The 23659-nt window shown below is 43.4% G+C and overlaps 1 protein-coding gene across 1 annotated transcript in view; it reads left to right on the top strand.

The window, feature by feature from the left end:
• The window catches only part of LOC115141982 (RAC-beta serine/threonine-protein kinase), a 32801-nt gene extending 14989 nt beyond the window's left edge, over window positions 1–17812 (top strand). The window contains exons 2-12 of the mRNA XM_029681424.2: window positions 2365–2530; window positions 2714–2845; window positions 3110–3221; window positions 3490–3640; window positions 4979–5110; window positions 6013–6078; window positions 6203–6394; window positions 6747–6875; window positions 7960–8174; window positions 14490–14680; window positions 14851–17812. Of these exons, the coding sequence (XP_029537284.1) occupies window positions 2485–2530; window positions 2714–2845; window positions 3110–3221; window positions 3490–3640; window positions 4979–5110; window positions 6013–6078; window positions 6203–6394; window positions 6747–6875; window positions 7960–8174; window positions 14490–14680; window positions 14851–14930 (1446 nt within the window). The 5' untranslated portion in view covers window positions 2365–2484 and the 3' untranslated portion in view covers window positions 14931–17812. The remainder of the gene's footprint in view (window positions 1–2364; window positions 2531–2713; window positions 2846–3109; window positions 3222–3489; window positions 3641–4978; window positions 5111–6012; window positions 6079–6202; window positions 6395–6746; window positions 6876–7959; window positions 8175–14489; window positions 14681–14850) is intronic.
• Window positions 17813–23659: the final 5847 nt, after the last annotated feature.

The raw sequence follows: 23659 nt of genomic DNA, 5'->3' as shown, positions 1-23659 counted from the left end.
ACTAAGTGGACAGTTTGATTTCACAGAAGTGTGATTGACTTGGAGTTACATTGTGTTGTTTAACCTCTCGGAACTGTCTGCAACTACATTAATTAGCATAGTGCAACGGTCAAATAATCTTACTAGAAAATATTCATATTCATGAAATCACAAGTGAAATATAGTGAAACACAGCTTAGCCTTTTGTTAATCACCCTGTCGTCTCAGGTTTTGAAATTATGCTTTACAGCGATAGCAAGACAAGCGTTTGTGTAAGTTTATCGATAGCCTAGCATAGCATTATGTCCAGCTAGCAGCAGGAAGCTTGGTCACGAAAATCAGAAAAGCAATACAATTAACCGTTTACCTTTGATCTTCGGATGTTTTCACTGACGAGACTCCCAGTTAGACAGCAAATGTTCCTTTTGTTCCATAAAGATTATATACCCAAAATACCTCCGTTTGTTTGTCATGTTATGTTGAGGAATCCACCTGAAATTCCAAATTATATCCATAATATCAACAGAAACATGGCAAATGTTTTTTATAATCAATCCTCAAGGTGTTTTTCAAATATCTATTTGATAATATATCAACCGGGACAGTTGGCTTTTCAGTAGGACCGGGAGGAAAAATGGCTACCTCTCTCTCTTTTACGCAATAATCACTCTGAGAGCCATCAGCTGGCCACTTATGTGTTCAATGTGCCAATATGTTCGTTTACGCTAATTCTTCAACATAAAGGCGTGAAACTACATCTAAAGGCTGTAGACACCTTAGGGAAGATGTAGAAAAAGGAATCTGGTTGTTATCCATTTCAATGGGCAATAGGAATGCATAGAAATACAGGGGTTTCAAAATAAGGGTCCCTTCCTGATTGGATTTTTGTCAGGATTTCGCCTGCAATATCAGTTCTGTTATACTCACAGACAATATTTTTACAGTTTTGGAAACGTTAGACTGTTTTCTATCCTAAGCTGTCAATTATATGCATATTCTAGCATCTGGTCCTGAGAAATAGGCAGTTTACTTTGGGAACGTTATTTTTCCAAAAATAAAAATGGTGCCCCCTAGCTTCAAGAGGTTAAGTGTTCCCTTTATTTTTTTGAGCAGTATACTTAAGTTGGAGTTATTAAAACTCGTTTTTCAACCACTCCACACATTTCTTGTTAACAAACTATAGTTTTGGCAAGTCTGTTAGGACATCTACTTTGTGCATGACACAAGTAATTTTTCTAACAATTGTTTACAGACAGATTATTTCACTTATAATTCACTGTATCACCATTCTAGTGGGTCAGAAGTTTACATGCACTAAGTTGACTGTGCCTTTAAACAACTTGGAAAATTCCAGAAAATTATGTCATGGCTTTAGAAGCTTCTGATAGGCTAATTGACATAATTTGAGTCAATTGGAGGGGGGGGGGGGCCTTGCAAGCCAATGAACACCATCCTAACCGTGAAGCACGGGGGTGGCAGCATCATGTTGTGGGGGTGCTTTGCTGCAGGAGGGACTGGTGAACTTCACAAAATGGATGGCTTCATGAGAGAGAAAAATGATGTGGATATATTGAAGCAACATGACCTAAAACAGGGATTTTTTAAAACTAGGATTAAATGTCAGGAATTGTTAAACTGAGTTTTATTGTATTTGACTAAGGTGTATGTAAACTTCCGACTTCAACTGTGTGTGTGTAATAGATATATCTATCTCGCTCTCTCAAAGATTGAGTTAAAAATTATATAAATAGCAATTGCCAAAATAAAAGCTAGACAGTCAGGGAGAATAGAACATTTCCAAAACCAATTCATTTGGCACTAATAATTTTGTTATGAGCATAAGAACACAGCATTAGCCATGGAAAAATGCTTAGAACTGCAGGAAACTAGCTTTTAAAACTGAAAAATCTTCTCTCCGCTCCATGGCTGAGTATGTAAAATCGCATGAAATTAGTTTATTTTATTTTTTATAATTAAAATAAATCTCTGCTCCTTGGAGAAATGTGTAGAATTGCATGAAATTGCCTCAAATTTTCTCTAAAATGTTGCTGCCCTGACAGCCCTACACTCATTGCCACGTCTACAACCTAAGCCCCTTTTTGATCCAGGAAAACGCCCTGGCCTGTGTACCTGGTTAGGTTAAACTGGGTACCGAAAATAGGAAAGTCACTGTTAGACATCTGACCATGCCTCTAATTTAAAGTTTACATTACATACATCTAGGAAAGGTGACATTTACGTAATCGTCATGCGGACAATCATTTTCCATTGTCATAAACCTACAATAAGTATTCAGGTATTTTCAAAATTTTTGTTTATTATGAAAATGTATCCTCTTTAAATTGTGGTTAATATCTTGGTATCTTTGATCTTTCTGTCCCCTAGGCACTGTGAGACATTTTCGTCAGAGACACATCTGACTCCCTTCCCCAGCAGTCACAGCTCCCCTTCCCTGTATTTCCCCTGTGACCCCCACCCTGAGCCCCAGCAGTCCTCCGCCCCAGCATGAATGACATCAGTGTGGTCAGAGAGGGCTGGCTTCATAAGAGGGGTGAGCTGAGATGAGCTTCACTCATCGCTGTCTCACAGTGTCTCTGTTTCTAGGACACTGTGAGTCCACTCAGAATTAATTAAACCCTAATATGTATGGCTTATGTGCCTCTCTCTCTCACTCTGCCCCTCTCTCTCTCTTCCCCCCCCTCTCACTCATGCCCTTCTCCCTCCCTCCCTGCAGGAGAGTACATTAAGACGTGGAGGCCGCGGTACTTCATCCTGAAGAGTGATGGCTCCTTCATCGGCTACAAGGAGAAGCCAGAGATGTCGTCCGACCACAGCCTCCCACCCCTCAACAACTTCTCTGTGGCAGGTTGGTGTCTGTCATTTCTGGGCCAACTTCTAGAGCCTGGTGGTACTTGGATGATGATGAGAGTTTCCTAGTCATGTTAACACAGATTGTGTCCGTCAGCAGGAAGAACAGTTTCCTCTCCTTGAATCCTCTCCTCACTTCATGAGCTACTGTTTTGAGGAGGTGTAGAGAGAATGGGAGGAGAGGAATTGAGGGAATACTGTTGAGATTCACCCAGTGTCTACAGTAGCACACTCAAACCTCTCTATTACTCCCTGTCTGCAGAGTGCCAGCTGATGAAGACGGAACGGCCCAGGCCCAACACGTTTGTCATCCGCTGCCTACAGTGGACCACAGTCATAGAGCGCACCTTCCACGTGGAGAGTAACGAGGAAAGGTGAGAACTGAAAGTCCCAGAGGCAGGGACAATGTGGAAGAGTTGACTGGGTATTTGTTTATCTGTAAAATGGGCAATGCCCTCCTTCTACAAGTTGTTATTTTTACTTCACCAACTTTCAGGATTAGAGGTCTGCAATTGACCCCATTAGTGACCTCACTAGTTAATCACCCTCATACCCACCATATCCACACACACACTCAGTCAGTGTAGATTCATGTCTTTTGGGCTTGAAGTGGTCTACATTGAACTCCCTCTCCCCTTCCAGGGAGGAATGGATGCGGGCGATCCAAGCGGTGGCCAACGGCCTGAAGACGCGAGTGGAAGAGGCTCCCATGGACATAACGTTTGGCTCCCCCAGCGACTGCAGCGGCATGGAGGAGATGGAGGTGGCCATGTCCAAGTCCCGCAACAAAGTGGTCAGTGTTCTCCTGTCCCCCTACCAACCTAGCAGACCTGTCGGTGTCCCCCTACCAACCTGGCAGACCTGTCGGTGTTCTCCTGTCCCCCTACCAACCTGGCAGACCTGTCAGTGTCCCCCTAGCAGACCTGTCAGTGTCCCCCTAGCAGACCTGTCCGTGTCCCCCTAGCAGACCTGGCAGACCTGTCGGTGTTCTCCTGACCCCCTACCAACCTAGCAGACGTGTCAGTGTTCTCCTAGCAGACGTGTCAGTGTTCTCCTAGCAGACGTGTCAGTGTTCTCCTAGCAGACGTGTCAGTGTTCTCCTAGCAGACCTGTCAGTGTTCTCCTGACCCCCTACCAACCTGGCAGACGTGTCAGTGTTCTCCTAGCAGACGTGTCAGTGTTCTCCTAGCAGACGTGTCAGTGTCCTCCTAGCAGACCTGTCAGTGTTCTCCTGACCCCCTACCAACCTGGCAGACGTGTCAGTGTTCTCCTAGCAGACGTGTCAGTGTTCTCCTGACCCCCTACCAACCTGGCAAACCTGTCAGTGTCCCCCTAGCAGACCTGTCAGTGTCCCCCTAGCAGACCTGGCAGACCTGTCGGTGTTCTCCTGACCCCCTACCAACCTGGCAGACCTGTCGGTGTTCTCCTGACCCCCTACCAACCTAGCAGACCTGTCAGTGTTCTCCTAGCAGACGTGTCAGTGTTCTCCTAGCAGACGTGTCAGTGTTCTCCTAGCAGACGTGTCAGTGTTCTCCTAGCAGACGTGTCAGTGTTCTCCTAGCAGACGTGTCAGTGTTCTCCTAGCAGACGTGTCAGTGTTCTCCTGACCCCCTACCAACCTGGCAGACGTGTCAGTGTCCCCCTAGCAGACGTGTCAGTGTCCCCCTAGCAGACGTGTCAGTGTCCCCCTAGCAGACGTGTCAGTGTCCCCCTAGCAGACCTGTCAGTGTCCCCCTAGCAGACCTGTCAGTGTCCTACTGTCCCTCTACCAACCTTGCAGACTTCTCAGTGCTCTTTGTGTTTGTCCAACAGCCCTCCTCTAGATGTGGCTGCTTTTGTCCATTGGAACCTCTGCATCCTAGTTCAGAGTATCTACTACTCCTTTGTAACAATACCTCATCACAGCTGGTTTACCATCTCCCTATGTGACCTGGGCCATAGTGTGTGTTGGTGCGTTTTCTGCTCCATTCTCTGCCCGTTCTTCATCTAAAACCGTTGTGCAGGTCTATGTAAACTCTTTATTACTCATAAGCTGTAATTGTCATGGTCAAATAAATCCTGTTATCCAAACTGTCTTGAAGAAGACTGAGATTTGAACCCTCAAGGTGTTTGTCCCCCCCACCCCCCACAGACCATGAGTGACTTTGACTACCTGAAGCTGCTGGGGAAGGGGACGTTTGGTAAGGTGATCCTGGTGAAGGAGAAGGCCACAGGGATGTACTACGCCATGAAGATCCTGAGGAAAGAAGTCATAATCGCTAAGGTAACCATTTGGCATTCAAGAGACTGGCAGTTGCTCAGACAGATGCGTCCAAAGTGGTTCCTTATATAGGGCATTACCAGGACCCATAGGGCGCTGGTCAAAAGTAGTATTGCACTACATAGGGAAAAGACTACTGGGCCCAGATTCACAAAACCTTAAGAAATTACTTTTTTCCCCTTAACTATAGACGTAAGAAGAAAGTTAAGCAAAGTTTCTATTCCTCAAAGATTCTTGGAAATTTGCTTCAGCTGTTTCTAATGTTTCTCCTCAAGCAAAAAGTTAAGAAGAAATAATTCCAAGATGGTTAACCGTTGTGGCCATGTCCAAGGCAGTGAGAAAATAAGCTCATGAAAGCAATTGAACATGTTTAATTTACTCGCAAACTTAATCTGAAAGTTTCAGTATTGATTATTTTAAACCCAAGAACGTGTTTTAGAACAGTGATCTCAGTACGAAATATGCTAACATGATTGCCATTGCTAGCTAGATAGCTAGTTAAACTGGTTGCCTAGCAACAAACATTGTCATTAATATTAATATTTTTTTATTACTCAAGATTTTGCGTTAGAGGTGTTTTGTGAATCTGAGCCGTGCACCATATCCCTGGAATTCTTGATTTTGATTACATTTTTCTTTTTCATTTGAGTCATTTAGCAGACGCTCTTATCCAGAGTGATTTACAGTAGTGAGTGCATACATTTTCATATTTGTTCGTACTGGTCCCCTGTGGGAATCAAACCCACATCCCTTGCATTACCAAGTGAGCCACAGCACTAATTATGCACATTTACTTCAAGGTTCTATTTTGGGTTCTTGAGTAGCCCAGAAGTCCAAATCCAGTTGTCCACTGCTGAGTGTATCTGTCCATCAATGGTGTGTTTTTGTGTGATGTGTTCCATAAGGATGAGGTAGCACACACGGTAACAGAAAGCAGAGTCCTTCAGAATACGAGGCATCCCTTCTTAACGGTGAGTTCCTAACTGACGACATCTGACCCTACTGAACTCTGATTGTATTTCACCAAGTAGCCATCTGATTCAAAAGTGGTCACTAATTCTGACTGTCTTGTCCCCCCCACACACACACACACAGACACTGAAATACGCGTTCCAAACACATGACCGGCTATGCTTTGTGATGGAATATGCAAACGGAGGAGAGCTGTTCTTTCACTTGTCACGGGACCGCGTGTTCACAGAAGACCGGGCACGGTTCTACGGTGCGGAGATTGTGTCTGCGCTGGAGTACCTCCACTCACGGGACGTTGTCTACAGAGACCTGAAGGTAATGGCCGCTTCCCTGACTGGATGTCTGGCTGATGTTTCCCTGACTCGCCCATACCTTCACACGTACCTCCTCATATTGAAAGTATATTCTCAAGACTAACATTTCGCACAATAGGAAATATGGGCTGATTTTAAGATTAAGCCCAGTCTTGGATTTAAAGTGCTTCTGAATTGGTCTAGGCTCAATCCTACCATAGACTGCACTAGAAGAGCACCAGTCTCTTGGTGAAAAGCCTGTAAGCCTGTGGCACTTATTACAGTCAGCTGTCATGTTAGCAGTGGTATTTTCTGCTGCTGACTCTCTCCTGTGGTCACTCACTCACTCTTGTTCTCATCTCTTTCTCTTCTAGCTGGAGAACTTAATGCTGGATAAAGATGGACACATAAAGATCACAGATTTTGGACTGTGTAAAGAGGGAATCACAGACGGGGCTACCATGAAGACCTTTTGTGGGACTCCAGAATACCTTGCACCTGAGGTAACTACAGCACAGTGAACAAAATCATACATTCTAGTTGTGCTTTGAATAGTACATTGCAGTGTGTCCAGTTAACAATTTCAGATGCATTCCTTGCTGGTTTCTTGTCTTGGACTTGTTTAACCAAGTAAGTTAAACAAGTAAGTAACCAAAAAAGTGTTACACAGATCAAAATATTTGTAATTCTTCAAAGCACGCACACACGAAAGTATGTGGAAACCCCTTCAAAATTAGTGGATTTTGCTATTTCAGCCACACCCGTTGCTGACCGGTGTATAAAATCGAGCACACAGCTATGAAATCTCCATAGACAAACATTGGAAGTAGAATGGCCTTACTGAAGAGCTCAATGACTTTCAACGTAGCATCGTCAGAGGATGCCACCTTTCCAACAAGTCAGTTTGTCAAATTTCTGCCCTGCTAGAGCTGACCCGGTCAACAGTATTATTGTGAAGTGGAAATGTCGAGGAGCAATAACGGCTCAGCCGCGAAGTGTTAGGCCACACAATCTCACAGAACTGGACCACCAAGTACTGAAGCATGTAGCGCCTAAAAAATTGTTTGTCCTCGGTTGCAACACACCCCACTGAGTTTCAAACTGCCTCTGGAAGAAATGCCAGCACAAGAACTGTTCAATGGGTTTCCATGACCGAGTAGCCGCACACAAGCCTAAGATCACCATGCGTAATACCAAGTGTCAGCTGGAGTGGTGTAAAGCTCGCCGCCATTGGACTCCAGGAGCAGTAGAAACATGATCTCTGGAGTGATGAATCACTCTTCACCATATGGCATTCAGTCGGATGAATCTGGGTTTGGCGGATGCCAGGAGAACGCTACCTGCCTGAATGTATAGTGTCAACTGTAAAGTTTGGTGGAGGAGGAATAAAGGTATGGGGTTGTTTTTCATGGTTCAGATGTCCACATACTTTTGGTCATGTAGTGTAGGTAATCGTTTACATTGCAACTGAGGTAGAAAGAGACACCGTGCCTTGGCTTCCACATAATTGTATTTGCTATTTCTCTTTTTGTTCTCTTTCTCGCTCTCTCCCCCCTCTTTCTCTCGCTCTTTCTCCCTCTCCTGCAGGTATTAGAGGACAATGACTACGGCCGAGCGGTGGACTGGTGGGGTCTAGGTGTGGTCATGTACGAGATGATGTGCGGTCGACTGCCCTTCTACAACCAGGACCATGAGCGGTTGTTTGAGCTCATTCTCATGGAGGAGATCCGCTTCCCCAAGAACCTGGCCCCCGAAGCCAAGGCCCTGCTTGCTGGCCTGCTCAAAAAGGACCCCAAGCAAAGGTAGGTGTTGGTGTCTTTAAAAAAAATATATATATATAAGCCGAACAAAAATGTGAATGCAACATGCTACAATTTCAAAGATTTTACTGCGTTACAGTTCATATAAAGAAATCAGTCAATTTAAATAAATTCAATAAGCTTTATCTATGACTTTCACATGACTGGAATACAGATGTAGATCTGTCGGTCACCAATACCTTTTAAAAAAATAAAGTAGGGTTGTGGATCAGAAAACCAGTCAGTATCTGGTGTGACCACCATTTGCCTCATGCAGCGCGACACATCTCCTTCACATAGAGTTGATCAGACTGTTGATTGTGGCCTGTGGAATGTCATCCCACTCCTCTTCAATGGCTATGCGAAGTTGCTGGATATTGGTGGGAACTGGAACACGCTGTCGTACATGTCGACCCAGATCATCCCAAACATTCTCAATGGGTGACAAGTCTGGTGAGTATGCAGGCCATGGAAGAACTGGGACATTTTACACAATTCCTGGAAGCTGATAGGTCCTTGTTACATGGGGTCATGCGTTATCATGCTGAAACATGAGGTGATGGCGGCAGATGAATGACACAACAATGGGCCTCAAGATCTCGTCACGGCATATCTGCATTCAAATTGCAATCGATAAAATGCAATTGTGTTCGTTGTCCATAGCTTATACCTGCCCTTACATAACCCCACTGCCACCATAGGGCACACTGTTCACAATATTGACATCAGCAAACCACTCGCCCTCACAAAACCGAGATTCAACAATGAAGAGTACACTTCTCCAGTGTGCCAGTGGCCATCGAAGGTGAGCATTTGCCAACTGAAGTTGGGTTATGACGCCAAACTGAAGTCAAAACCCTGGTGAGGACGAGATGGCGTAGCAGTAACTCGTCCTGTCGTATCGTCTCTCTGTAAATATCATCTCTTTTTCGTTTCGTTTTAGATATTTTTCTTCGCATATCTTTAAAAACATTTTGCTAAACCTAAGCTTCCAAATACTCTCCTGCAACCCGCCTCACCCAATGTAGCTACTTTTCCTAAAGTATTTATATTTACTTCGGAACCGGAACCCCTCAACTGAAGCTAACCACCAGCTATGCTAGCGGTCTTCGGCTAACCGGTCATCAGCTAACCTTTAGCTCGGAAAGCTCTCGCCAGTTCGAACAACGCGACGCTAACCAGAGCATAACGGACCTATTTATTTTTTATCCCCAGATTCCCACCGTACACGGAACATTTTTCAGCTGGATCTTCACAACTAGCTATCGAGCTAAACCGCAACCCTAGTCTATTACTCCTGGCTAGCGTTTCCACCCACGTAGCTTGAAGCTAACCCGGCCAGACCTCCTGTGCTCCTAGCATACTCCTGGGCTACAATACCCGGACTCACGACCGGTCTGTCGATGTCACTGCATTAAGAGGAATAAACAGACTCACCCCACCGCGACGTCCTCCAAAGGCTAACTCTCTAGCCCTCGCTATCTCCTTGCTTGCCAATTCGGCATGCTAACTGCTAGCTTGTTTAACCCAGGTCCGCTAACTACTACCTTGTTTACCCCGGCCTGCTAATATGTTAGCTTGTTAGCAAAGGCCTGCTAACCGTCTGCATCGCCGCGTCCCAAACACGCAGTGGCCCATATGTACTTTCTATCTCTTCCCAATTTAAAAAAATTTTGTTTATACCTTCCGGAAACCTGCCTCACCCAATGTGATACGGAATCGCTATTATTTTTAATTTTTAGAACACACTCAAAAACCTCCAGAAGCTAACCAGCTAACTAGCTACAAGCTATTTAGTCATTGTTAGTTTCTTAACCTGGATAACACTCGCCAGTCCAGCCCCCCTGCCCCATCCACCGCTGCCCCTGGACTCTGATCACTTGGCTACATAGCTGATGCACGCTGGACTGTCCATTAATCACGGTACTCCATTCTGCTTGTTTGTTTTATCTGTCGGCCCCGTTGCCTAGTCAATGCCATTCTACCTGCTGTTGTTATGCTAGCTGATTAGCTGTTGTCTCACCCACTGTTTTAGCTAGCTTTCCGAATTCAACACCTGTGATTACTGTATGCCTCGCTGTATGTCTCTCTCAAATGTCAATATGCCTTGTATACTGTTGCTCAGGTTAGTTATCATTGTTTTAGTTCACAATGGAGCCCCTAGTCCCACTCCTCATACCCCTGATACCTCCTTTGTCCCACCTCCCACATATGCGGTGACCTCACCCATTACAACCAGCATGTCCAGAGATAAAACCTCTCTCATCATCACCCAGTGCCTGGGCTTACCTCCGCCATAACCGCACCCCACCATACCCCTGTCTGCGCATTATGCCCTGAATATATTCTACCATGCCCAGAAACCTGCTCCTCTTATTCTCTGTCCCCAACGCTCTAGGCGACCAGTTTTGATAGCCTTTAGCCGCACCCTCATACTACTCCTTCTCTGTTCCGCGGGTGATGTGGAGGTAAACCCAGGCCCTGCATGTCCCCAGGCACCCTCATTTGTTGACTTCTGTGATCGAAAAAGCCTTGGTTTCATGCATGTCAACATCAGAAGCCTCCTCCCTAAGTTTGTTTTACTCACTGCTTTAGCACACTCTGCTAACCCTGATGTCCTTGCCGTGTCTGAATCCTGGCTCAGGAAGGCCACCAAAAATTCTGAGATTTCCATACCCAACTATAACATCTTCCGTCAAGATAGAACTGCCAAAGGGGGAGGAAGCCTGCAAAGTAATGTCATACTTTCCAGGTCCATACCCAAACAGTTCGAACTACTAATTCTGAAAATGACTCTCTCCAGAAATAAGTCTCTCACTGTTGCCGCCTGCTACCGACCCCCCCCTCAGCTCCCAGCTGTGCCCTGGACACCATATGTGAACTGATTGCCCCCCATCTAGCTTCAGAGTTTGTTCTGTTAAGCATATCCCAGTTTAGGTCACCTAACACCCCGGCAGTCCTACAATCTAAGCTAGATGCCCTCAATCTCACACAAATCATCAAGGAACCCACCAGGTACAACCCTAACTCTGTAAGCAAGGGCACCCTCATAGACGTCATCCTGACCAACTGGCCCTCCAAATACACCTCCACTGTCTTCAACCAGGATCTCAGCGACCACTGCCTCATTGCCTGTATCCGCTAAGGTGCCGCAGTCAAACGACCACCCCTCATCACTGTCAAACGCTCCCTAAAACACTTCTGTGAGCAGGCCTTTCTAATCGACCTGGCCCGGGTATCCTGGAAGGACATTGACCTCATCCCGTCAGTTGAGGATGCCTGGTCATTCTTTAAGAGTAACTTCCTCACCATTTTAGATAAGCATGCTCCGTTCAAAAAATGCAGAACTAAGAACAGATACAGCCCTTGGTTCACTCCAGACCTGACTGCCCTCGACCAGCACAAAAACATCCTGTGGCGGACTGCAATAGCATCGAACAGTCCCCGCGATATGCAACTGTTCAGGGAAGTCAGGAAAGCTAAGGCCAGCTTCTTCAGGCAGAAGTTTGCATCCTGTAGCTCCAACTCCAAAAAGTTCTGGGACACTGAAGTCCATGGAGAACAAGAGCACCTCCTCCCAGCTGCCCACTGCACTGAGGCTAGGGAACACGGTCACCACCGACAAATCCATGATTATCGAAAACTTCAACAAGCATTTCTCAACGGCTGGCCATGCCTTCCGCCTGGCTACTCCTACCTCGGCCAACAGCTCCGGCCCCCCCGCAGCTCCTCGCCCAAGCCTCTCCAGGTTCTCCTTTACCCAAATCCAGATAGCAGATGTTCTGAAAGAGCTGCAAAACCTGGACCCGTATAAATCAGCTGGGCTTGACAATCAGGACCCTCTATTTCTGAAACTATCCGCCGCCATTGTCGCAACCCCTATTACCAGCCTGTTCAACCTCTCTTTCATATCGTCTGAGATCCCCAAGGATTGGAAAGCTGCCGCAGTCATCCCCCTCTTCAAAGGGGGAGACACCCTGGACCCAAACTGTTATAGACCTATATCCATTCTGCCCTGCCTATCTAAGGTCTTCGAAAGCCAAGTCAACAAACAGGTCACTGACCATCTCGAATCCCACCGTACCTTCTCCGCTGTGCAATCTGGTTTCCGAGCCGGTCACGGGTGCACCTCAGCCACACTCAAGGTACTAAACGACATCATAACCGCCATCGATAAAAGACAGTACTGTGCAGCCGTCTTCATCGACCTTGCCAAGGCTTTCGACTCTGTCAATCACCATATTCTTATCGGCAGACTCAGTAGCCTCGGTTTTTCGGATGACTGCCTTGCCTGGTTCACCAATTACTTTGCAGACAGAGTTCAGTGTGTCAAATCGGAGGGCATGCTGTCCGGTCCTCTGGCAGTCTCTATGGGGGTGCCACAGGGTTCAATTCTCGGGCCGACTCTTTTCTCTGTATATATCAATGATGTTGCTCTTGCTGCGGGCGATTCCCTGATCCACCTCTACGCAGACGACACCATTCTATATACTTTCGGCCCGTCATTGGACACTGTGCTATCTAACCTCCAAACTAGCTTCAATGCCATACAACACTCCTTCCGTGGCCTCCAACTGCTCTTAAACGCTAGTAAAACCAAATGCATGCTTTTCAACCGATCGCTGCCTGCACCCGCATGCCCGACTAGCATCACCACACTGGATGGTTCCGACCTTGAATATGTGGACACCTATAAGTACCTAGGTGTCTGGCTAGACTGCAAACTCTCCTTCCAGACCCATATCAAACATCTCCAATCGAAAATCAAATCAAGAGTCTGCTTTCTATTCCGCAACAAAGCCTCCTTCACTCACGCTGCCAAGCTTACCCTAGTAAAACTGACTATCCTACCGATCCTCGACTTCGGCAATGTCATCTACAAAATTGCTTCCAACACTCTACTCAGCAAACTGGATGCAGTTTATCACAGTGCCATCCGTTTATCACTAAAGCACCTTATACTACCCACCACTGCGACTTGTATGCTCTAGTCGGCTGGCCCTCGCTACATATTCGTCGCCAGACCCACTGGCTCCAGGTCATCTACAAGGCCATGCTAGGTAAAGCTCCGCCTTATCTCAGTTCACTGGTCACGATGGCAACACCCATCCGTAGCACGCGCTCCAGCAGGTGTATCTCACTGATCATCCCTAAAGCCAACACCTCATTCGGCCGCCTTTCGTTCCAGTACTCTGCTGCCTGTGACTGGAACGAATTGCAAAAATCGCTGAAGTTGGAGACTTTTATCTCCCTCACCAACTTCAAACATCTGCTATCTGAGCAGCTAACCGATCGCTGCAGCTGTACATAATCTATTGGTAAACAGCCCACCCATTTTCACCTACCTCATCCCCACAGTTTTTATTTATATACTTTTCTGCTCTTTTGCACACCAATATCTCTACCTGTAAATGATCAGATGATCATGTATCACTCCAGTGTTAATCTGCAATATTGTAATTATTCTCCTACCTGTAATTATTCGCCTTTTGCACACATTGTATATAGACTCCCCTTTTTTTTCTACTGTGTTATTGACTTGTTAATTGTTTACTCCATGTGTAACTCTGTTGTCTGTTCACATTGCTATGCTTTATCTTGGCCAGGTCGCAGTTGCAAATGAGAACTTGTTCTCAACTAGCCTACCTGGTTAAATAAAGGTGAAATAAAAATAAAATAAAATAAAACCGTGCAGATGAGCTTCCCTGAGACTATTTCTGAAATCCATTGGTTGTGCAAACCCACGGTTTCATCAGCTGTCTGGGTTGCTGGTCTCAGATGATGCCGCAGGTTGAGATTCTGGACTGGCGTGGTTAGACGTGGTCTGCGGTTGTGAGGCTGGTTGGACGTACTGCCAAATTCTGTGAAATGACGTTGGAGGCGGCTTATGGTAGAGAAATTAATCTTCAATTCTCTGACAGCGGTCATGCAGTCAGCATGCCAGTTGCACGCTCCTTCAAAACTTGATACATCTGTGCATTGTGCTGCGTAACAAAACTGTACTTTTTAGAGTGGCCTTTTATTGTTCCCAGCACAAGGTGCACCTGTGCAGTGATCATGCTGTTTAATCAGCTTATTGACATGCCACAGCTGTCAGGTGGATGAATTATCTTGACAAAGGAGGTAATCTCACTAACAGGGATGTAAACAAATTTGTGCACAAAGTTTGAGAGAAATACATTTTTGTGTGTATGGAACATTTCTGAGATCTTTTATTTCAGCACATGAAACATGGGACAAACACTGCAAGTTGCGTTTGTATTTTTTTTCAGTATACATTGAGTGAAGAACATAATGGTGATGCTGATCATTCTGTAGGCTTGGAGGTGGACAAGAAGATGCCAAAGATGTGATGACACAGAAGTTCTTCACCAGCATCAACTGGCAGGATGTGGTAGAGAGGAAGCTCTTGCCTCCCTTCAAGCCCCAGGTGACGTCAGAGACGGACACCCGCTACTTTGACGACGAGTTCACAGCACAAACCATCACCGTAACGCCCCCGGACAAGTGTAAGTTGAGGAGTGTTTGTGTGTCTCACTGTTAAAAATGTCTTCAAATCTGGATGGTGATTTATTTTTTATTTATTTATTGTAAAACAGGTTTTGGAAAAGAAGTAGTTTGTAGTAAATCTCCTGTTTTTTTTTTTGTTCTCTCTCTCTCTCTCTCGTGTTATCTCCAGACGACAGCTTAGACTCAGAAGACCAGAACCAGCGCACACACTTCCCTCAGTTCTCTTACTCTGCCAGCATACGGGAGTGACCTCTCTCACATGCGTGCACACACTCACATGAGCAAGCAGGCTAAAACACGTTCACACACACTCGCACTGCTGGGGAATTGGGATGACACAAACTGACACTCTCTCAAACAAACACACTTGCACAACACACACACACTCTGACACCGAGAAGCGGTGGAAACATGGATCCAAGAGCATGACGTGATGACTGACCTCAGCAGGCCTGTGTGGATAGACTGGCGGCCTTGTCTCTCATTCTGACGGGACCAGGTGGAACCGGACAGGGCCGCCCTTGGCCATGCCTGCAGGACCCTGCCTGTCTACCCACCACACTACCACTACACTGGGCACATCAAAGCATCAACAGCACTTCACCATCCCTGGGTTATGCCAGCAGATACCACATCACCAGCCGAACGCATGCTTCACCGATCCAACACACACACTTTGACAAGCAACCCCTAAAACCTCCCATACACTGCAGATTTTGTTTTTACTACTGGATAAAAAATAAGTCCAAACAAATGTAGAAACACATGAAAGGAGAAAAATATTTTTTAACTAATTTTTCTTTAGATTGTTACGGTTTTAAAAGCCATATTTCTGCAGTTTTCTTTTTTACGAGTGCTCTTGCTGAAAACTTGCTGTTACAAATCGTGTGGACTGTTCCTACAGAGAGAAAGCGGGTCAGGGAGAGAATGAGGGGTGTGTGTACCTCGAAGGGTAGCCAATTTCCCTGCTTGCACTGTGCATGTGTGAATGAATGTGTTTGTATGTTTGAATGTGTGGAAGGAGAATGTATGAACAACCATTTGAATCTCAACATCTGTTTTACGTTTATGCATTTGCATGTATCTGTTTTGGATTCTGTATGACGGCTAAACGAGGAGAGTTTTAAAGGGAAAGAAGAGGTGGTGGAGCTTCCCTGTGGATTGACTTGTTCCTCTGGTGGTTAGAATGCTCAGGATGAAATAAGAGAAGGGGGAAGAGTAGAAGTGACCACAGCAATTAACATTGTTCTAGTAGCTGTCACGTTCTGAGCAGAAATATCCAGGAGAATAGCTGTCAATCATTTGTTCCAAACTTTTCACTTTTTATTTTGAATTATCGATGTAAAGATCTTTTTTTTTGAAGATCATTTGGATGTTCCCATATTTAAGAATGCAAACTATTAAATCATGGATCACTGATTATTTGTGATGAGGCTAGACTGACTGATAGAACATTGACACTTCAGTTATTTTAACGGTCGATATTGAAGGTTGTGGTTCGTATTTTCAAGGTAATGTAAGTGACAGATTAAGTCCTTTGTCGGGACGTCAGAGTAGGACCATTGAACTAGGGTTGGGGTTAGTTCAATTCAGTTAATGTAGGAAGTCAACTGAGTTAACGTCATGGATTGAAACCCTAACCCTGGTGTGAAACAGATGCTGTATATAATGACAAGATGGTCTTGTCTCTGCCCTAACAATGGGAGTTGTTGTCTCGAAGGCAGTCGTTCTGCTTATCACTGTATTCTCTTGTGTACAGATTTTTATATTTTTCCCTCTTACCTCACTCTTCCTCTCTGTGTGAACTTCCCACTATTCACCTGTCCTGAATGCATGTGTACACCCCCTGTCTGACCTATAGCTGACCTATAGAGGAGTGGTTTGGGTGAAACAACCATTGTGTTTCACAGTCAAGTGGTGTGATGTATTTCATTTTTGTTGCCCTTTTCAAAGATTCCTTCACTCAAGGATCATTAAGACCATGTTTCTTTTCATTGATTTGTGGTCCAACTATTCCTTACTTTGGGAGACATTGTCTCATTTAAATTTATATTATATAAAAAATATATATAAAATAAGTTTAAACATGTTTTTCCTTTTGGTTGTTTGTCATTTTGATCATTCATGTGTTCCTTTTTTAAAGTGCGTGCGTGCTCATGCACAGCAGCAGGTTGATGGGGCATTGTAGAACAGCTCTCTAGTCTGTGCTCAATGCCGGTTTCCTTTAGCCTCTGTACCTGCAGTAGGGTAGTCCAGTCTGACTGCTGTTTGCAAGGGCTGAGGCCATGGGAAACATCCCTATCTTCACCAGCCCATAATCAGGCCTTGTAAAGGCAGGACTGGATTTCAGGAACAACCTCCCTCTGAAGGATCTCTTTCACGCTGCCTTCAATGTTAGGATGGCCACTAGGAGGTGATGTAGACTTTTTCTCAAATTGACAGTGGCAGTAAAGCCACACAGGCGGCAACAACATGCAGAGTGTGTATGTCTAACATGCAAGCCAACACCACTGATCTCTCCTGTAGGCATTGCACACAGACAATCGATATGGAACTCTTCACTGGCTATGTAAATACCAAAAAGGCTTGATGTGTAGGATGATCTGTAGGCTAGGAGAATTGGCAGCTTTGTAGATGGAATTTGAGTTGGAGCTTAACAGTGATTACCTTGCTTCCCTGTATTTTGAATGTGATCAGTAGTCACGAATGTCATATCTCAATGCTGATGTACCAAGAATTCTTTGCTCCTCCCCAACTAAACCTCAACTTAATAACAAGCTATCTTTTAGGGAGAAGACGATGTCCTGGTAGACAGTTTCAGCCCCCATGTTGTAAGGTTTTACATTGTAACAGGTGTGACCTGCTACAGTATATGGTGGCGTATAATATTTGCAATTATGTGCCAGTAAAGACTTTTACTGAATGAAGTGTCTCATTCTTCATTAGGGTTACCGGGTTCAATATCCCATATGCTATCTTCTGCCCCATCTGCAAGGCACTTTACCCCTAATTCTCTAGGGGTGCTGCTCTCCCATGCTCCCAGCCTGTGATGTGTATGTTGTGTGTCTATTTGGGTACCATGACAGCAAAAAAAAGTAAGACTTTCCATGCAAATAAACTAATAAAGCAAGCATAGTATTGTAAATGTTTTGAATTTCAAGTTGATTAATGTAGGCTAATTGACTCTGCCCAGTTTACCAAACACCTAATTGACCAACCTTGTTCCTCATCAGCCAACTTCATACTGAATATATATTATATATGGCTGTGAACTGATCATGCATCAGTCACGCACATGCAAGTCGTGATATCTACGTGCCCACCCCCAATTAGTCAATCACGTGTGTTTTAGGACCCTAAAAAAATGTTGACTGTTTTTATCTCTCGTTTCTCATCCGCCATCCCTCGTCGTTTCAAGGAGCTGCAGGGCCTCCTAAGTGTATGTACAGTCTCCGGTTCGAAGCATCATGGCCAAAACCGTATTCTGCGATTCCATGCCACTGCTGTACTTACACACAGGTGAGTTAAAAGTTTAAATAGGATGCGTAAAGTTTAGTATGTTTAACGTCCCATAAAGTGTCCAAACATTTAAATACGCGCAGGTGACCCACAGCTGCGTGTTTGTTGATCCCTTTCCAAGTAAAAAAAAAATGGAATATGAATTTTCTGGGGTTGGGACTGGTTTCCTAGAAAATGTGTAGCCCTTGATCATGACGCTCAGTTCCATTACACGAAGGCATCTTCTTTATGGGGGGAGTTTTGTTAAGGGTGTTTTCACATATAGTCCTCTTTAATATAACCGATTTTAGTCCTCCATTCCACCGATCTCTATTCCACCAGAACATGTTATAAACACTAACCACTTACATTTTGGAAGAATTTACTACATATAATGCTGTAATGAAAGGTGTTCATCAAATGTATACTAATGCCCCTTTTGTCTTCTCACTCTATTCAAACCACACAATCGAATAATCAGTTTAAGAAGCTGTTGGCCTCTGTCACATATCGCAAACAAATAATCTGAACTAAACAGATTTGACACTAATCACTAATCAACATCCAAAAACGGCACACTTTTTTTAAAGCCTTCGAACCTGCACATCGTCATCCAACACAATCTCACACTCAATTCGTGCGAATATGTACAAAAAGTATTTCAGCAGATTGTGTTTTTGTGCGGCTTGTTTCGTGTGAAAATTCATAGGAAAAGGCTATTTTTTTGTGCGACTGGGTTCATAGGAAAATACATTTTGGGGGGACAAATTTAGGAACAATTTTCGGGAAGTTATTGGAGCAATGCATTTTGTGCAATGGTGTTCTACACTGCCTTTTTTGTGTCCTACATTCATTTTATTTTTGATTAATGCCAATGCTGTTTTCTATGCTTGTTTTCACAGTATCACAATAGTTTGGGATACTGGTGCTATGTTGGATTTTATGAGGGTTGTCATGTTGGAGTAAAAAGCTGTATGTGTGTTATTACATTTTGGGGGGGTATTGATGAATGTATATGAATGGGGATACATGTTCATGATGGGAAATTAATTCAACAAGAAATGTAGGGAAACAGAAGACCTGCAACAAAAAAATGCAACTATAACAAGGCTGGACTATCTATGATCAATTAAGCCATATCAATGAGATTAAAGAGTTTCATGTAAAATAATGAATTATGTTGGCTTACACTTATGGCACTTCCAAAGTCATTTCATGATGATTATTATGGTCATGTGAATCATGTTATATACTTAGGCTATTGTAACACGGCATGTTCCAGCATTGTAGGTCTACTGCCTCTGCCCAGAGGAGTACTAGGCTTTCGTGACAACGGCCATTAGAGTTCACTTTACCACGTATGAGCCCTTGTTATAGTCCCTGTTGCAGCTCACTTTACCACGTATGAGCCCTTGTTATAGTCCCTGTTGCAGCTCACTTTGCCAAGTATGAGCTCTGGGTAGAGTTCCTGTTGCAGCTGTCATTTTCCTCTGCTACATTGGTGCCAGCTTTGGGATCACATCCAGCTCACGTCTAGTTATGTGATATAGTGGTTGGATGCATTCTGTTTTTCACATTGTGTTGGGTGTAATTACATTCATCTATCTAGTGAACAATGGGCGTGACAGAAGTAGTCACTACAGGTGTACATCCAAGTGGCCTGAAACGGAATGGAAAGTGCTATGCCCTGACCAGTTAGTCTTCTGAATATCTCATTTACATAAGTAAAATGACCAGTGTGGACTCAAAACAAACACACAGTACACATTTTAAAAACAACCTGTTTAAAGTGTTATTACAACCACGGTGTTCTGTTACTGAAGCTTGTATATCAGATAATCTGACAATGATCCACATTATATGGGTAGACAAAGTGTGTCATGCAGCAGAACACAACTATCCTTGTTTTAGGATGAAAACCAGTAATGTGAATCACTGTTGATCCATCCTGGTCTGATCTAATGAGATGGATGTGGGATTTCCTATGTCCTAGAATCAAGGCCTTTCCCAGTCATGAAGGATGAAGTTAGGCCCCTCTTGGTTCTCATTGGCAGACTGAACTCATGTTAGGGGTTATATCACTTGTATTTCTGCTGACTTTGAACATAGCTTAGGGTATTGAATCAATTTCAAACTCCTACACCACTATTCCCAACATATTATAACCTTGTAGATTGTAAATAAAAATACAAAATTAAGCTGATATAACTTGTATTTCTTATTATAGCCGAATGGCTTCAGGCTGAGCATTTCTGACCATTTATTTACGGAGAGCAATTTTCATTTTTGTAACATGTAGTGTCCATTTACATTTGATTCATTATTAATTATTATGATTAATTATTGCTTTCTTCAGTGGAAATACAGAATGTGTGTAAAAATGCCAAATATACCAAAAGCTAAATCATGCAGGGATTTACGACTATTTTAAGCGTGTTAATCATTATTGAAACATGCAAACTACAAACGTTTAACCAGTTAAAGATAATGAATACGTACAACTCGATACAAATATTTGATAAAAAGTCGAGAGTTGGCTATAACATGAGTACAAACAAAGTGAGTGTGTGTGTGTGTATATATATATATATATAAGTGTTTGGAAATTATAATACACAGTCATAAAATGTATCCCCATTCTCCAAATACCTTCATTTGATACCACAAAAAAATTACTTTTTGTTTTTCTCCCAATCTGTCAACCCTCATAAAATTCCACATAGCCTTGTATAAAATGCATTGAAAAATGGTGTAATGTTAAAGAAAAAGAGGAGCCTTGTGTAATGTAGGCTCCACAAATAATAAATGCGTAATGAATAAAATCATGTAGGCCTACTGTTGCCTTCACAAGATAAGGGCCTTTCTGACTACTAGTGCACCTGTATCCCAAATAATTAAGCAAGAACAAGCATAGAAAACAGTATTGGCATTAATAAAATGTAAGGCTACTATTATAATTATTTCGGTGATAACCTGGTTGTTTAACAATATTGTCTTATTAACACTGTATATAGCCCATCTATAAATAGCCGAAACCACTACCTCTTCCCCTACTATATTTATTTATTTAGCTCCTTTGCACCCCAGTATTTCTACTTTGCGCACTCATCTACTGTCAAATCTACCATTCCAGTGTTTTAATTGCTATATTGTATTTACTTCGCCACCATGGCCTATTTATTGCCTTTACCTCCCGTATCTCACCTCATTTGCTCACATTGTATATAGACTTATTTTTCTCTTATTTTACTCCATGTGGAACTCTGTGTTGTTGTGTGTCGAACTGCTTTGCTTTCTCTTGGCCAGGTCACAGTTGTAAATGAGAACTTGTTCTCAACTTGCCTACCTGGTTAAATAAAGGTGAAATAAATAAAAAACATTTATATAATTGATGTGGGACACAAAGGCAGTGTAGAACACCATTACCAACCATGTATCGCTCTAATAACTTTTTAAAAATGGTTCTGAAGTCCCCCCGTCCCCCCCCCCCCCCCCAAGAATGTCTTTTCACATGAATTAATCCACACAAAAATGCACAAAACCTGCTGATATGCAGCACAACCAACATATTTTCTCTTTTGTAGTTATGGCAGTGAGTGAGTTCACAAATTTGGATTAAAGGGACCAAGTGTGAACACTAACACACAAGGCGGTACGGTTTATGAAGCATAAAGACCTTACCTTTCATATCAGCAATAAATAATTTTCAAAAAACAAAGTAAAATTGATACACACCTATATAGGGTTCCCATATGGCCATGTCACATTGCTTGTTAACAGAAGACTGAGTGTGCTACCTTGTGCTAATTATACTGAACAAAAATATTAACGCAACAATTTCAATTTGACTGATTTACAGTTCATGAATGTGAATCCATTAGGCCTAATCTATGGATTTCACATGATTGGGCACAGCCATGGGTGGGTCTGGAAGTCACTTGGGAGCCAGGCCCAGCCAATCAGAATGTTTTTTTTCCCCCACAAAAGTGCTTAAATTACAAACAGAAATACTCCTTAGCACCCACACTCCCTCAAAACATCTGTGACACATTGTGTTGTGTGACAAAACTACACATTTTAGAGAGGCCTTTTATTGTCCCCAGCACAAGGGGCACCTGTGTAATGATCATGCTGTTTATTCAGCATCTTGATATGCCACACCTGTCAGGTGGATGGATTATCATGGCAAAGGAGAAATGCTCACTAACAGGGATGTAAACTAATTTGTGCTTAAAATTGGAGAGAAATAAGCTTTTTGTGGATATGGAACATTTCTGGGATCTTTGTTACATGAAAGAAATAAAACCTGAAATAAATCATTCTCTCTACTATTATCCTGACATTTCACATTCTTAAAATAAAGTGGTGATCCTAACTGACCTCAAACAGGGAATGTTTACAAGGATTAAATGTCAAGGATTGTGAAAAACTGAGCTTAAATGTATTTGGCTAAGGTGTATGTAAACTTCTGACTTCAACTGTAGGTAGAGTTATTAAAGTGACTATGCATAGATGATAACAACAGAGAGTAGCAGCAGTGTAAAAGAGGGGGTTGGGGCATTGCAAATAGTCTGGGTAGCCATTTGATTAGAAACCGCTTCTTCCCCAAGGAGTCTTGTGGCTTGGGGGTAGAAGCTGTTTAGAAGCCTCTTGGACCTAGACTTGGCCCCTCCGGTACCGCTTGCCTTGCGGTAGCAGAGAGAACAGTCTATGACTAGGGTGGCTGGAGTCTGACAATTTTGATGGCCTTCCTCTGACACCGCCTTGAATATCTATTTATATTTGAAGAAATATGGTCATCACTGTTGTGCTAGACTTAAGGGATGTTCGCTTTATAAATGTTTTATGTTCTAAATCTAGGAAAAACGTGCCAAAATTCTAACGAAATTAGCCCTGTGGCATTTAATAGTGCTATAAAACCAAAACGTTTGGAGATTTCTATTACATATTTGAATAATCTAATGTTAGAATTAAATAAAGGCCTTAACACTTGTTGGACAATAATTGTAATGGAGTTGACATAAATCCAATCGCATTTTATGAAAAAAACGTGGCTCAGCTGTTCCCAAATGTAGCTATTTGTAACTTGTCAGAAATGTCCAGATCAACTAGCTCATGTCAGTTGTTTTTTAAGCTAGGTTTATTAGCTCATAGGTTATTTTGTAATATTTGAGTCACTCATATCACATGAATACACATAATGGAAGCATGTAAAGAATTGCAAGACAATTAGCTTTAACAGCGCTAAAGTTCCGCTTGTCTTCTGCGGTGACTTTACCCACACACGGCTACCGCCTGTGGAACTGTGTTACACCACTTGTTCGGGTTTCTATCATCTCTCTGACTGAACCATCAGTGCTCTGTCTGCTAGCAGCATGTGCTCGTTTGCCTAACCCCGCCTTCTTAGGCTCTGCTCACGTGCTCGAACAGATCCGTGGCAGTCATTGGCTGAGAAGCGTTAAATACGTCATTCTGCCGTA

The sequence above is a fragment of the Oncorhynchus nerka genome, linkage group LG14 (assembly GCF_034236695.1).
Source record: "Oncorhynchus nerka isolate Pitt River linkage group LG14, Oner_Uvic_2.0, whole genome shotgun sequence".
NCBI lineage: Eukaryota > Metazoa > Chordata > Actinopteri > Salmoniformes > Salmonidae > Oncorhynchus > Oncorhynchus nerka.
This window is presented reverse-complemented; position numbering and strand designations above follow the sequence as displayed.